Source organism: Phyllostomus hastatus, unplaced genomic scaffold (genome assembly GCF_019186645.2).
Source record: "Phyllostomus hastatus isolate PE091 unplaced genomic scaffold, TTU_PhHast_1.1 phas_contig_41, whole genome shotgun sequence".
NCBI classification, from domain to species: Eukaryota; Metazoa; Chordata; class Mammalia; order Chiroptera; family Phyllostomidae; genus Phyllostomus; species Phyllostomus hastatus.
This window is the reverse complement of record NW_025333876.1, coordinates 11,892,312-11,904,796: the sequence shown is the minus strand read 5'-3', so window position 1 is coordinate 11,904,796 and position 12,485 is coordinate 11,892,312. Positions and strand designations below refer to the sequence as shown.

Genomic DNA, 12,485 nt, shown 5'->3' with positions numbered 1-12,485 from the left:
TTTCTAATAAAATGTATTGATACTCAAGCATAGAATGAGCCCCCCTTCCTAACAGCTTCCCATCCCTGCTTTCTTAAACCCTCCTTCAGTCCTCCCTGACCAATGTCAGGGAGTACTTTTGCATGGACACACCAGGTACTTTTGCAACAGTGTGCTTTACTTTACCATGGAAGGTTAGAAATCCAGCGTGTCAATGGCAGCATGTTCCTAGGGCTCTGCTGTGAGTGAGGGCACCCAGTCTTCCCTGCAGCCAAGTTCCAGTTGCCTCCAGACCTAAATTGCTTGATAACACACTTTGTGTATCAGTGTCCTAGGGCCACCACAACAAAGTACAACAAACCAGGGAACTTAAAACAGCAGATAAATCCTTAGGTCTCCTTGGCTTGTAGCTGCCTATTGCAATTCCTGCCTCCACCATCACATCTCTGTGTGAACTCTCCTTCTTCCTATAAGGACACCAGTCACTAGATTTAAGGACCACCCTAATGCAGTATGACCTTAACTAATTATACCTGCAAAGACCTTATTTCCAAATAATGTCACATTCTGACATTCCAGGTGGACATGAATTTGGGGGAACACTATTCTACCCACCACAATCTCCCCTCTATCCCCATCAAAAATCACTTTGGTCCCATGTTTAAAATACATCCCCCACCTCAACATCTCTCAGAGTCTTAACTCACTCCAAAAGGGAGAAAATGGAAGGAATAGCTGGTCCAAAGCAAGTCTGAAACCCAGCAGTGCCAGTTTCATTAGAACTGAAGGCCTGAGAAGAATCCTTTGTGGCTTGATGCTCTGTTGTCTGGCTGCATGGTGGTGCCCTGCTCTTTTGGGCCTTGGCAGCAGCTACAGCACCACCACCTTCTCTGGTCTCTACCTCTGCATTCATGGCTGTGAACTCCAAGTTATTCTTCCTTTAGTTCATTTATCTCTGTGTCCCTCAATCCAGGTCGGCAGGATTTCTACTGGCATAACATTGTCAAAAACCTTGTTGGTCTCGCCCTGGCCAGTGTGGCTCAGTGGCTTGGGTATCATTCCATACATTGAAAGGTCATGGGTTTGATTTCCAGTCAGAGCATATGTCTAGGTTGTGGGTTCAGTCCCTGATAGGGGTGCATACAGGAGGCAACAAATCAATGTTTCTCTCTCCCTCTCTCTCTCTCCCTCTCTCTCTCTCTCTCTCTCTCTCTCTCCACCCCCCCTCTCTGGAATCAATAAACAGATCCTCTTTAAAAAACAAACAAACAAACAAACAAAAACCTTGTTGGTCTCCTATGTAATTCACAGGGGTCCACACCATCAAACCAGGGGCTCCACAGATCTTTCCTGGGTATCCTCATCTCTATTCCTTCATTCTCCTGAGATGGTGGAGTGGACCCATGAGTCACATACCTGATCTCCTCGGTAATTAGGTTCTCCCACAACACCTTTGCTGCTCTCTTCAGACCCCACTTTCTGAATAGTGACTTTTCTAATTTTAACAATCTGGACAGGCTAAGGATTTCCTAAATCATCAAGTCTTGGCTCCTTTTTACCTAATAGTTCCTTCCCCAAGTTCTTTCTTTCTTCTCAGATTTCACTACATGCAACAAGGAGAATGCAGGCCACATTACCCACACTTGGCTTAGAAATTTCCTCAGCTAAATACTCATCCCTTAAAATTCCTACTTTCTGCTCAGCTCTAGAACACAATTTAGCCATGATTCTGCCACTTTACAACAAAGATGGTCTTCCTCCAGTTTCTAATAACCTGTTCCTCATTTTTCTATGAAGCCTCACTGGAAGTACTTTTCACGTTCATACTTCCGCCAACATTCTGTTCATGATGATATATGTATTCTCTAAGACAACAGAAACTTCCTCTACACTCTCCTCACTTCTTTCTGTGCTCTCATCAGAATCACCTTTAACATTTATATTTCTGTCAACCGTCTCTTCAAGGAAATCTAGGCATTTTCAATCATGCGCCTCAAAACTCTTCCAGCACCTACGCATCACCCAACTCTGTGGCTATTTCCACATTTTCCACATTTTTAGAAGCATTCTTCTTCCTAGTACAAAATCTGCATTACTTTGCTAGGGCTGCTGTACAAAGTTAACAGCTTAAAAGAACAGGAAGTCATCCTGTTATTACCTCAGATGTCAGGAGTCCAAAATCAAGCTGTTGGCAAGGCTGTACTCCCTCTGAAACCTCCCGGGGAGGATTTTTCCATGCCTCTTCCAGCTGCTGGCCACGCTCAGTGATCTTCAGCATTCCTTGACTCATAACTGACCATTCCAGTCTCCGCATCCATCATCAGTTGGCCTTCCCTATATGTCCTCTCCTCTTATAAAGATGCCAGTCACTGGTTTTGGGACCCACACTGTCCCCAGAACTAACTGCATCTGCAAGGACCTTATTTCCAAATAACACCACATTCTGAGGTTCCAGGAGACATGAATGTTAGGGTGGCACCATTCAACCCAGGAAAACTGTGTTGGTATTCTGCCCCTCTTTGCCTCACTCTCCATTAACCCTTCTATTTTTCCTGGGTCACCTCCCAAATAAACTCCTTGCATTCAATACCTGTAGCAAGAGCTGCTACTGGGAAAACTTTACCTAAACATAGCCTCCTTCCTACTTTGAACTACTGAAGAACCACCTAAGAACAGCCCCCATGCAGTAATCTACTAAAGACTCACCTTGACACAGGACCCTCTCTCTGAGCTACTGGGAACCAACTTAAGGTATAAACCCCCTCTCTGAAATAGCAGAGATCCACCTAAAACACAAACCCCTACTTTGAACTACTGGAGACTCACCTAAGATGCTACCCTCCACGCAAAACTACTAGACCCACATAAGGCATGACCCTTCCCCCTCTCTGAGGTACTGGATACCCACCAAAGACAAGAGCCCCTGCTCTAACCACTGAGGACCACTTCAGATATAAACCCCATGCTGTGGGCTACTAGAGAAACACCCAAAACACCCTCTCTACTCTGAGCTTCTGGAGATGCACCTACATATGGGCAACCCATTCTAAGCTTTGGGGGCCCATCTAAGACACACATTGCTGCTCTGAGCTATTAGTGACCCACCTAATGAGGCAGGGGATAGGAAATCCTGAAACACTGCAGCTGTCATCAGTCAGCATCCTGATTTCTGAGAATTGCCTTCTGACACCTGATAATAATTAGCATTTTGGTTTTCCTCCCAAAGTGGGCAAACTAGAAAGATTGTGGGAAATCGTATGTGTAGAAGCTTAAGTAAAAACCCTATAAAGCCTGAGCTGTTCAATAGAAGAAAGCCATTCCCTGATCATAAAAGACCCACTCTCTTATCTTGGGGTGATGAAGTGGAGAGAACCAAGGCTGAAGCTATTATCCCTTTAGTTCCTGGAAGAAATAAAGATCTTGTGAGTCGGGATGATTTTGACTTTGGAATTTGTAAGATGTGTGTTTACTTTGTAATTACATATTTTGGTATAACTTGCATTTCTGCACATAATTCTTAATTGGTAAAACTCAGTTCTTGACACTTTCTGCATGATCAGAGTCCCTACCCCTTTTTCCTTTTTATCTCATCTCTTGATGATTAGGCCAAGGGCTGGAAGTAAGGAATGGGTTAGCTACTAAGAGCAAAGAAATAATTGACTTGGAACTTTTGAAATGATTCCTAACATACTGTAATGATGTGCTTTCCACCTAGTGGTTATTCACCTTGGTTTGCTATGTTAAAACTGTAAATACAACAGATCATGGCATTCCCCTTTAACTGGCTTAGGTTTTTCCTGTCTTTTTGCCTGACCACTTCAGCTGCAGAAAGGTGTGGGGCCATTTCAGGTGTTGGACTCTCCCTAATTAAGTGGACCCTGATTGTTAGTTTTTCCACTTACTTCCCTGGATATTTTGATGGTCAATATTGGCTTTAATGGGTGTTCCTGGTTTTAGACTTTCTCCTGTTTCTCAGGGGATTTATCAGTTATGATGCCAGAAACTTTCTCTTGCTTGCTTCACTTATCTTTGTGTGGTCCATTAAACTCTGTGTTCACTACCACCAAGAGCCTGGACCCTGTCTCCATCTGAAGCATGTAAGACACAGGCCACCGTCTTGAATACTGTAGACACACCTGGTACAAGTCCCCCACTCTTAGCTACTGGGGACTCACCTTAGACATACTCCTTGCTCTGAGTCACTGGGCTCCCACCTAAGACAAAAGTCCTTCATTTTGAACTACTTGGGACCCACCTAAAACATAAACCTTTCCCATTCTAAGATTCTAGGGACCACCTAAGAGAGTCCCTCTAGGTCCTACAGTATTCCCCTCTGTAAGTCAAGGCCCCTTCCTCTGAGATTTTTGGAATGATAGAGAAGAAAACACTGTGGACCTCTGGGCTTAGAGCCACAAAGTCAATGGCCACTCCTTGCCTCTGGGAAGTAGGGTCCTTGGAAATGACCCAATTATATTTTTCCTAGAAGTGGATGGACTGCTCAGTTGTCATCATTTTTCTGATTCCCCTTTGGGGGCATGTTATTTGGGGGTGGGGCATCACTTCCTCTCTGAACTTTGATAAGGCACTGGGAAGCACAGCTCTGTGTCCAGGATGATTGCACAGGAAGTGTGTGCATGTTTACAGGGGCAGAGCTGGAGCCCTGAGGATTGGGCTCCCAGGCAAGCCTGGCCCTGACAGTAGAGGTTAGGGGATTGTCCCTCTTAGAGATACTGCCAGCCTGGATTCAGGTTGGGAGATAGCACCAAGGCAGGAACACTATGGAGGGTGCAGGCTGATCCCTGCAAATGGTGTCTTACAAGTGGGTCAGGGCCACCATGAACATGAAATCTGACTCCAAATATGCTTTATTCTCACATTCCTGCATCAGGTTAAGTCAGAGATGGTTTTTTTCTGGCCTCTGCTCTCCAGTCCTGGTTTGGGCCCACAGGGGGCCCTTCTATCTGGTTTCACAATAGCCTCTTGAGCACAGCTGTGCTGGCTTGGTCTATCCACTGTGCCTGGGGGATGTCTTGGGTCATATGGGCAATCTGGACCAAACTTGGTTCAGAGAGTTGGAAAGCTGGCCAACAGTCTGTGACACAGGAGGCTGAGGTGAGGTTCTTCTCTTTTTCAGGATCTCTGGGGTCTGGTGACTCACCCCAGCTGCCAGCTCCTCTCCTCTGCAAGAAATTTCCCAGGCACAGCCTGATGTCTTTGCCCCTGCTGGTCAGACAGGGCCGAGTCTGGCTTGGGGCCAGCATGGGGCAGGGATAGGGAAGGTTAGGGAGGGAGAGGGTGGGGTGTGGGCATTGGGACTGTGGGACAGGGCTAAGGGAAAAGCATGGGTGTGCCACTCTCTCAAGGACCCCTGAGATACTCCCACCAGGGATGCCACTGAGACACAGCAGGCAGGGACATGAGCACACCTGGGCTTCAAGAGAAAGAAACCCAAAAGTCAGAAGGTGGCACAGGTGGCAAAAGACCATGCCTTCCCAGCTCAAGGGGCCTCCATCAGAACTTTGTACTTATAAGCAGGATGCTGACACCAGAGGTCAATCTGGTTAGAGATAAGGGTGGGTAGCCAGGAGGACATGTGCAGAATGTGAGGTGGGGCTTTTCCCCATGCCTGCCTTGCTCCTTCCCACCTCCTGGACCATCCCTCACCCCTAACCTTCATACTTCCCCCTTGTAAATGGGAAAGTGGTCTTGGTGGGAGAGAGTGTGAAAAAGGAATGGCAGGCTTTTTCAGAACTACCTGGAGCCCCTCAGGATCACTTGGAACAACCGGGGATAACCTTGTGCCCCTCAAGAACTACCTAAAATCCCTTGGGATCATCTAGAGCCTCTCAAGGACCAACTGGAGCCTCTGGGAGCCACCTAGGATAAAACATCCAGGGATCACCTGGGACCTCTTGGGACAACCTGGAGCCCCTCAGGACTCACAGTTGGCAGCTGGCCCTCCCCAGAGGGATCATGCAGTAGAATAATATCTGCAGACACATTCCAAGCAGCTCTGGGGCAAAGCAAGCCTTCCTTCCTCCCTGAATTTTCAGCATCAGGACTGGTTTTTCAGAAGAACTTGGATTCCCAGGAGTCATCAGATCCAAGGACTAGAGAGGCTCCTTGAATAGGGGTGAGGATTTGAGCCCCGTGGCCTGGGTTCTGGGGCTGCAGGTAAGTTGGGACTTTAGGGGGCTCATCTTGCCACCTCATTGTGCATAGTGGTGACCCACTGTCCCCTGAGAGGGTTGTGAGTGGGCATAGCTGCAAGTTGAACCCACCTGTGTCCAAATGCCCCTCCACTAGTGTTCTGGGGCATGCAGCTCCTCTGGGTCTCATTGTGCTGATCTCTGCAATAGGACCAGATGTCTAAGGAAAAACTGGCTCTGGGTCCCTGAGACCTGGAGACCTTGGGGAGTCAAGAGAGTGCTGAACCTTTACAACCCCAGGCAGCCACCACTTTTTTCTGAGCCTTGATTTCCCCATCTGTAAAATGAGGATTCCAGGCCCAAAGTGATCAGGGGCCACACAAGGCTGCTGGCAGATATTATCTGAGCACCTTCTACATGCCAGGCACTGTTATAGGTGCTGCATCCTGCCCTCAGAACTAGATGGGGAGGATGTTAAACAAGAAGGCAAATACCCAAACACAAAGTAGAGAGACTGGGGCAAGGGATCTCTGTGGAGATGGCACTGAGCAGTCTTGCAAAGACCTATAGGAAGAGTGAAAGAACAGTATGTGCAAGGGCCCCAACATGGCAAGGAGCTAGTGTATTCTGAAGGCCCACTCACCAGAGCCCATGGGGAGGGAAGCAGGAGAAAATGGGCTGGAAGCGTGGTGGGCCAGAGGCTACAGGGTATCACCCAAGCCTCCAGTCCCAGAAATCCAAGGGATTGGCCTCCCAGTGCCTGCTGTGTGAACAAATAGATGAAGAGTGGACAAGTGATTCCTGCAGGGTCCCTAAGTTACTGTGTAATCTTGGGCAATTGTATTTCCCTCTCTGTGCCTCAGTATCACTACTGCTAAGGTGCTCTCTGGGTCATAATTCTTTTTAGTGGGTGGCTGGGCTGGGTGCCTGGCTGCTGCAGGTCCATGTGGAGGCTGGCTCCTTCCTTTTCCCAGGACTGTGGGTGCCATTACCAACACCCACTCTGGGCCTAGTGGGGATGTGTTTTACCCTGGTAGAGCAGTCAAGAGCCACTCTGGAACCCGTGACAGAAGCCTGGGCTCCAACCACCATGTAGGAACTTCTGCCAAAGAGCCACCATTCACCTACTACCTCATTTTCTCCTTTCTTTTATCTCTACTTTTGCCACTGTGGAAACTCTTCTGCTCAGGTGCATTCTGTACTCCAACCACAGTCCCTGGATCTGTTACCAGGGTTGCCTGGCCTACAGGCTAGGCAGGCAGCAGCCTCTGGGGGCACAAAAGGCCACTGCCTTAAGTCCCTGACTCCTGCAAGTGCAGAATGAGCGAGAGCTGAGAGGGTCAGCAGTATGTGGAGCCCCAGGAAGGGAAATACACTCTTCACAGCCCTTCCTGCCCAGTGGCAGTGGGACAAGGCAGATGCCTTCAACCAGAGATCCCTGGGGACAGATCCTAGGAAGGTCAGCCCCCAAAAGGGTGTAGCACAGATCTCTGTGTAGATGAATCCCTCCGCTACCTCTGAGCCTCAGCTTCCACTTCTGGAAAAAGTGGGGACAGCCTGTAGCCAAAATGAGCTCAGATCTTGGCTTTCCATGGGCTCAGGCCCTTGGGCTGAGGGTCCACCCTGGGGGCATACCCTGTCCCCTGTCCCCAATTTCTAACTTCCAGGTAGCTTCCCACCCCAAGATCAGATTTTGCAATATTTGCTAACATCTTTCAGGAATTTCATAGGAACATCTGTGTTTCTTTCATCTCTTGAAAAGCTGGAAGCACCAGCTACACAGGTCCTGACTGTGTGGAGACAGTTGGTGGGGAGTCCCCACATTGCCTTGGCTGCTGGCCTCTGGATACCTGTTGCAGGGGCCTGCATCAACACCTGCTGAGGATATGGGGCCCTGTCTCCTCCCCACTCATTGCACCCACCCAAGCCTGGGTCACTGTGCCCTTCTGTCACCCTCATCCACCACCCAACCACCAGAAGGCCCAACTGGCAGGACCCTACACTGAGGTCATGCTCATCTCCTGACTGCCAATATTTATTTAAGCAGGTAAGCAGTGCCCACTGCCCTCCAGGCATTACTCTCAGGCACCCATGTAACACTGGGGGGGCCTCCCACTGAGTTTCTTGATGAGGTTGTCCCTCCTGGTTAGCCCAGGAACACCACTCGCCCTGTCCTGTGAGTGGCTCCACGTGGGATGGTGGCTTCAAAGCAATGTGGGGGCAATGAGGTGCTTGGTAGCCAGGAGTGGGCAGAAGAGGAGATAGAGTCTGGGGACTGGTCACAGCTCAGCTCACATAGTATTGATGGGGTAGACAGGCAGACAGTGACCTGGAAAGACGGCACAACTGCAGATGTCCACCAGGTGTCCCTGGGCACCATCAATGATATTTCTTCTGCCTTTGAAAGCCTCCTCACCCCACCAGACAGGGTTCACTTGACAGTTGCCCTGCATCCCTCTCTGAGCCACACTGCTGGGCCTGAGAGTAGAGGCTGGGCATTTCTCTGAGAAGTGTTAGGTGTCCCAGGACAGGTGACCACCCCTCTCTATGCCTCAGTTTCCTTCTCTTGAAGCAGAGGCACCCTGCAGGGCCAAGAGTCCTGTGGCAGTTGGGGCACACTTCACCTCTGTACATGGCCTCCACAGCCACCTCCCAGATGAGCATAGGCCCTGCTGTGATGGCTGTAGGGCCAGAGATCTGGCCAAGACTCAGCTCATAGGGCTGCTGGGGCCTGGGGCTTCAGGACTCCTGGGCTAGCCTGGGGCAGGACCCCATGATAATTGTGCTCAGGGCCTCCAACTACCACTGCTGCAGCTTGGTGGATGGGATACTTGAGCACAAGGACTGCTGGGCCTGCTGCAGCTGCCAAACGTGTCCGGCGTCTGGCCTCTGTGCCAGGTTCAGTGCATTCACTGTGTAGCCAGAGAGGGGATGGTATATGGTGGCCCACTGTCCTGCAACAAAGGAAAGGAGAGTCAGCACCCTGGCTTCTGGAGTCCTGGCATTATCAAATACTGCCACCCTCAAATAAGCAGCAAAAGGGTGATTATGGGCGGCCAGGAAATAGAGGCCCCAAGGTTATGTGAGCCATCCGCAAGAGCTTAGTCCCAGGCAGCATGGTCTGGGTCCCTTCTGGGCATGTGGGCCTGAGGCTCTGGATTGTAGAAGCAATCAGACTCTCAGCACAACACCAGTTTTAAGGTATCCAATATGAGAATGGTGATCCAAACCTTATTCTAGGCCATGCCACCATCTGATACCCACAGAGGGCCACAGAGCAGGCTGGGCTGGGATCCTGCCGAGGCTGGCTTCTGGGGACACAGAGATTAGGTCAAATGCAGACTTCTTGTTGACATTATTCTCATGGAGGGTGCCAGGGCCACCTCCAGAGACTGAAGTGGGAAGGAAAGATGAACTGGACTAGGACATGAGTCAGCTGACCCTTCATAGGATCACCTCAGGGACACTTGGATTAGGCTGTAGCCCCTAGGAAATGAAGCTACCACCAGGATCAAGACAGGTATATGATAAAATAAGAAAAAATGAAATAGCTAGGGTCAGAGCACAACTCACTGGGAAAGCTCTCTGAGTCAGCTGTTCACACACATGCATACACACATATTCACATACACACTGTGGACTCTGAGAAAGAAGACACCTACTAAGAAGGGATCCTGGTGGCTAACTGGGTTCAAATCAAAAATACTAAAAAAAAGATTAGCAGCCATTTCTATACCGTGACCTCTGTCACAAAGCTTGAACCAAAACTGCCTGCCTGCACTGTGTCCCTGCCTTCTGAGCAAGCCCTTACAAAGGAGTTCCTAGAATCCTATTTCAACCAATAGAACTGAGGCTTTCACTAACCAATCAGAGCTGCACAGCACTGAACAACCAAAGCAGCTCTATCCTCACCAATCAGGACAGTGCCTTTTGGACCAATCAAACTGCTAAGATTTGGAGTCCTCATTTACATAGGGACAAACCAATCAGGGACCAGGAGCAGGGACTTCTCCCTCTATGTAAGCCAGCTGCCCTGTGGGTTGGGGAGTCTATGAATGCATTTTTCCTTTCCATCCAGGACTAAAACACCTGGTTGAGCTAAAACACTCAAGGTGTCTCACAGGATCAGAGTGGAGTGGACCAACACAGGCCACAGTAGATAGGGCCTGGTGTACAGCCCTGCTGCATTCACAGCTGTGTTGTATCACAAGTGAGCTGTTCTACACCGTACTGGTTTCACAGCTGCTCTTCTTTTTATAGCCCTGCTGTACCACAGCTGAGCGGTTTGGCACTGAATAAAGTTTTCTTCTTCACTGCACCCCAAATTGGGGGTTCCTGTTGGCATTAAATTGACAACAGTGACCATCGGTTAACAACACACACTCACACTCAAATACATATACCCACATACAAAGACATGCACATACACTAACACACACACACTCATATACACACCCACACATACATATACACACATACACATATATTCATATACATAGTTATACACACCTCACATAAACACATTCATGCACATGCATGCACACACACTCAGACATGTGAACCCACATGCATACACCCACTCGCACTCACAAATATACATATGCACTCACGCACACTCATACACACACTTACACATGCACATTCACACTCATACGTATACACATGCACACATATTTGTGCACACACATACATGCTTATACTCACGTCTACACCAACATACACACACACCATATACCACACACACTCCTTCCCACCTATGATATGTTTAGAGCAATCATGAACACAACTCCTGTGTCATTTGGAAGCACCTCAGATACAACTGGCAGGGCTGGTCCCTGCTCAGACCTGGGTCTTCCAGGTACTCAGTGTTTAAAGTACAGGGCCATGAGAGAGGCTCCCCTGTTAATATCATTCTATATTTGGTTCTGATATATTTATACATTTGACCTCTGTGATAGACACTCAGGTGGGGCTCCAGCCACAGCTATGGCCCACTTGGACCTTCCCCTTGCAACTTCTGGGAAGGGAAGCCAAACTTATAAACGACTTCCCAGGAGACCCCAAGATGAATCTGGCTTTAGAACCATGGACTGTGCTACATACAGGGAATGGAAAAATGCATTTTTTGGAAAGCTACATTTTCTCTTTTCCATCTTTCCTGCCACTCCATTAAATAGGGACTGTGCCTTTGAAGGAGGACCACAAAGGCAGTGGCCATCCTCTGGAGGGAAGGAGGTGAGGAGGAAGTTGGTGCCCTCCTTGCTCCTGGCCCTCAATGGATTCTGCGAGGCACAGGCAGCATCTCCCCTCCAGGCCTCCAATCGCAGAGACCATGAGTGAAGATGACACTTGTTCCCATCTGCTATGGGCTGAATTGCGTCCCCCCAAATCCATGTGTTGCAGCCCTAACCCTCTGTGTGAATATATTTGGAAATGGGACCTTTTCCAAAGGGCCTTTAAGGAGGTAATTAAGTCAAAATGAGGTCACCAGTCCTTATGACTGGTGTCCTTATAAGGAGAGAAGATTAGGGCACAGGTACACACAGAGAGGTACAAACAACTGTGTGAGGACGCAGGAAGAAGATGGTCATCTGCAAATGATGGAGAGGCCTCAGGAAAAACCAACCATGTCTACACCTTGACCTTAGACTTTCAGCCTCCAGGACTGTGAGGCAATAAACTTCTGCTTATAGTACTTGTCACACAGCTTGAGCTGACTAATAAGCATCTAACTCCTGGGTGCAAGTAGCTCCCAAGCCCTTGGCTGTGACCAGACCCTGAGAATCCCAACACACACAGGCATGATATTAGGAATTCCCTTGCTGGTTGCTCCAACAACCTGTGAGCCCCATGGAACAAATCAATTGTGGTCCTAGGGAAGCCAGCACAGCATGCCAAGGTTGCTGGGATGGGGAACTCAGGTCTATGAGGCTCCAGGATACCAACCTCCATGCTTTCCTTGGGTTCAGTGGGCCCCTCGGGGCTGGGGCTTGCAGGTGCCACTGGCTGTGTCAGAAAACACTCTCTGCAAACTCGGCTCTGCCTGCTATTCTCTGCCTTGAACTCGGAGCACTTCCCACAGATGACCTGCCAGACAGAGAGCACCTGTGACCCTACCTTCCAGGAACAAATGACTGTCCCAGAAGAGGGTAGAAAGGCCACAAGGCCAGGAGAGATGGAACACAACAGGCAAAGGGGAAGGGCTTCTCTGCAGGTGATGGGGGCCAGGAACCTTGCTGGAGGGTAGAGACTCTGAGGCTGGAGGGCTCAGAGTCCAGGTGCCTGTATGCACAGAAAGAAGACTGGGAGGAGGCACCATGAATGAAATGGCCCAGGGCTAGCCTCCTCCTGCCCAGA

General features: G+C 49.1%; 1 protein-coding gene across 3 annotated transcripts in view; it reads right to left on the bottom strand.

Annotated features, from left to right (window-relative positions):
- Positions 1 to 4,828: 4,828 nt before the first annotated feature.
- Positions 4,829 to 12,485, bottom strand: part of FGD3 (FYVE, RhoGEF and PH domain containing 3) — a 49,650-nt gene continuing 41,993 nt past the window's right edge. For all 3 annotated transcript variants that reach the window (XM_045844950.1, XM_045844952.1, XM_045844951.1), the window contains 2 exons: positions 12,075 to 12,215; positions 4,829 to 9,082 (listed from right to left, as the gene is read on the bottom strand). In XM_045844950.1, the coding sequence (XP_045700906.1) occupies positions 9,038 to 9,082; positions 12,075 to 12,215 (186 nt within the window). In that variant the 3' untranslated portion in view covers positions 4,829 to 9,037. The remainder of the gene's footprint in view (positions 9,083 to 12,074; positions 12,216 to 12,485) is intronic.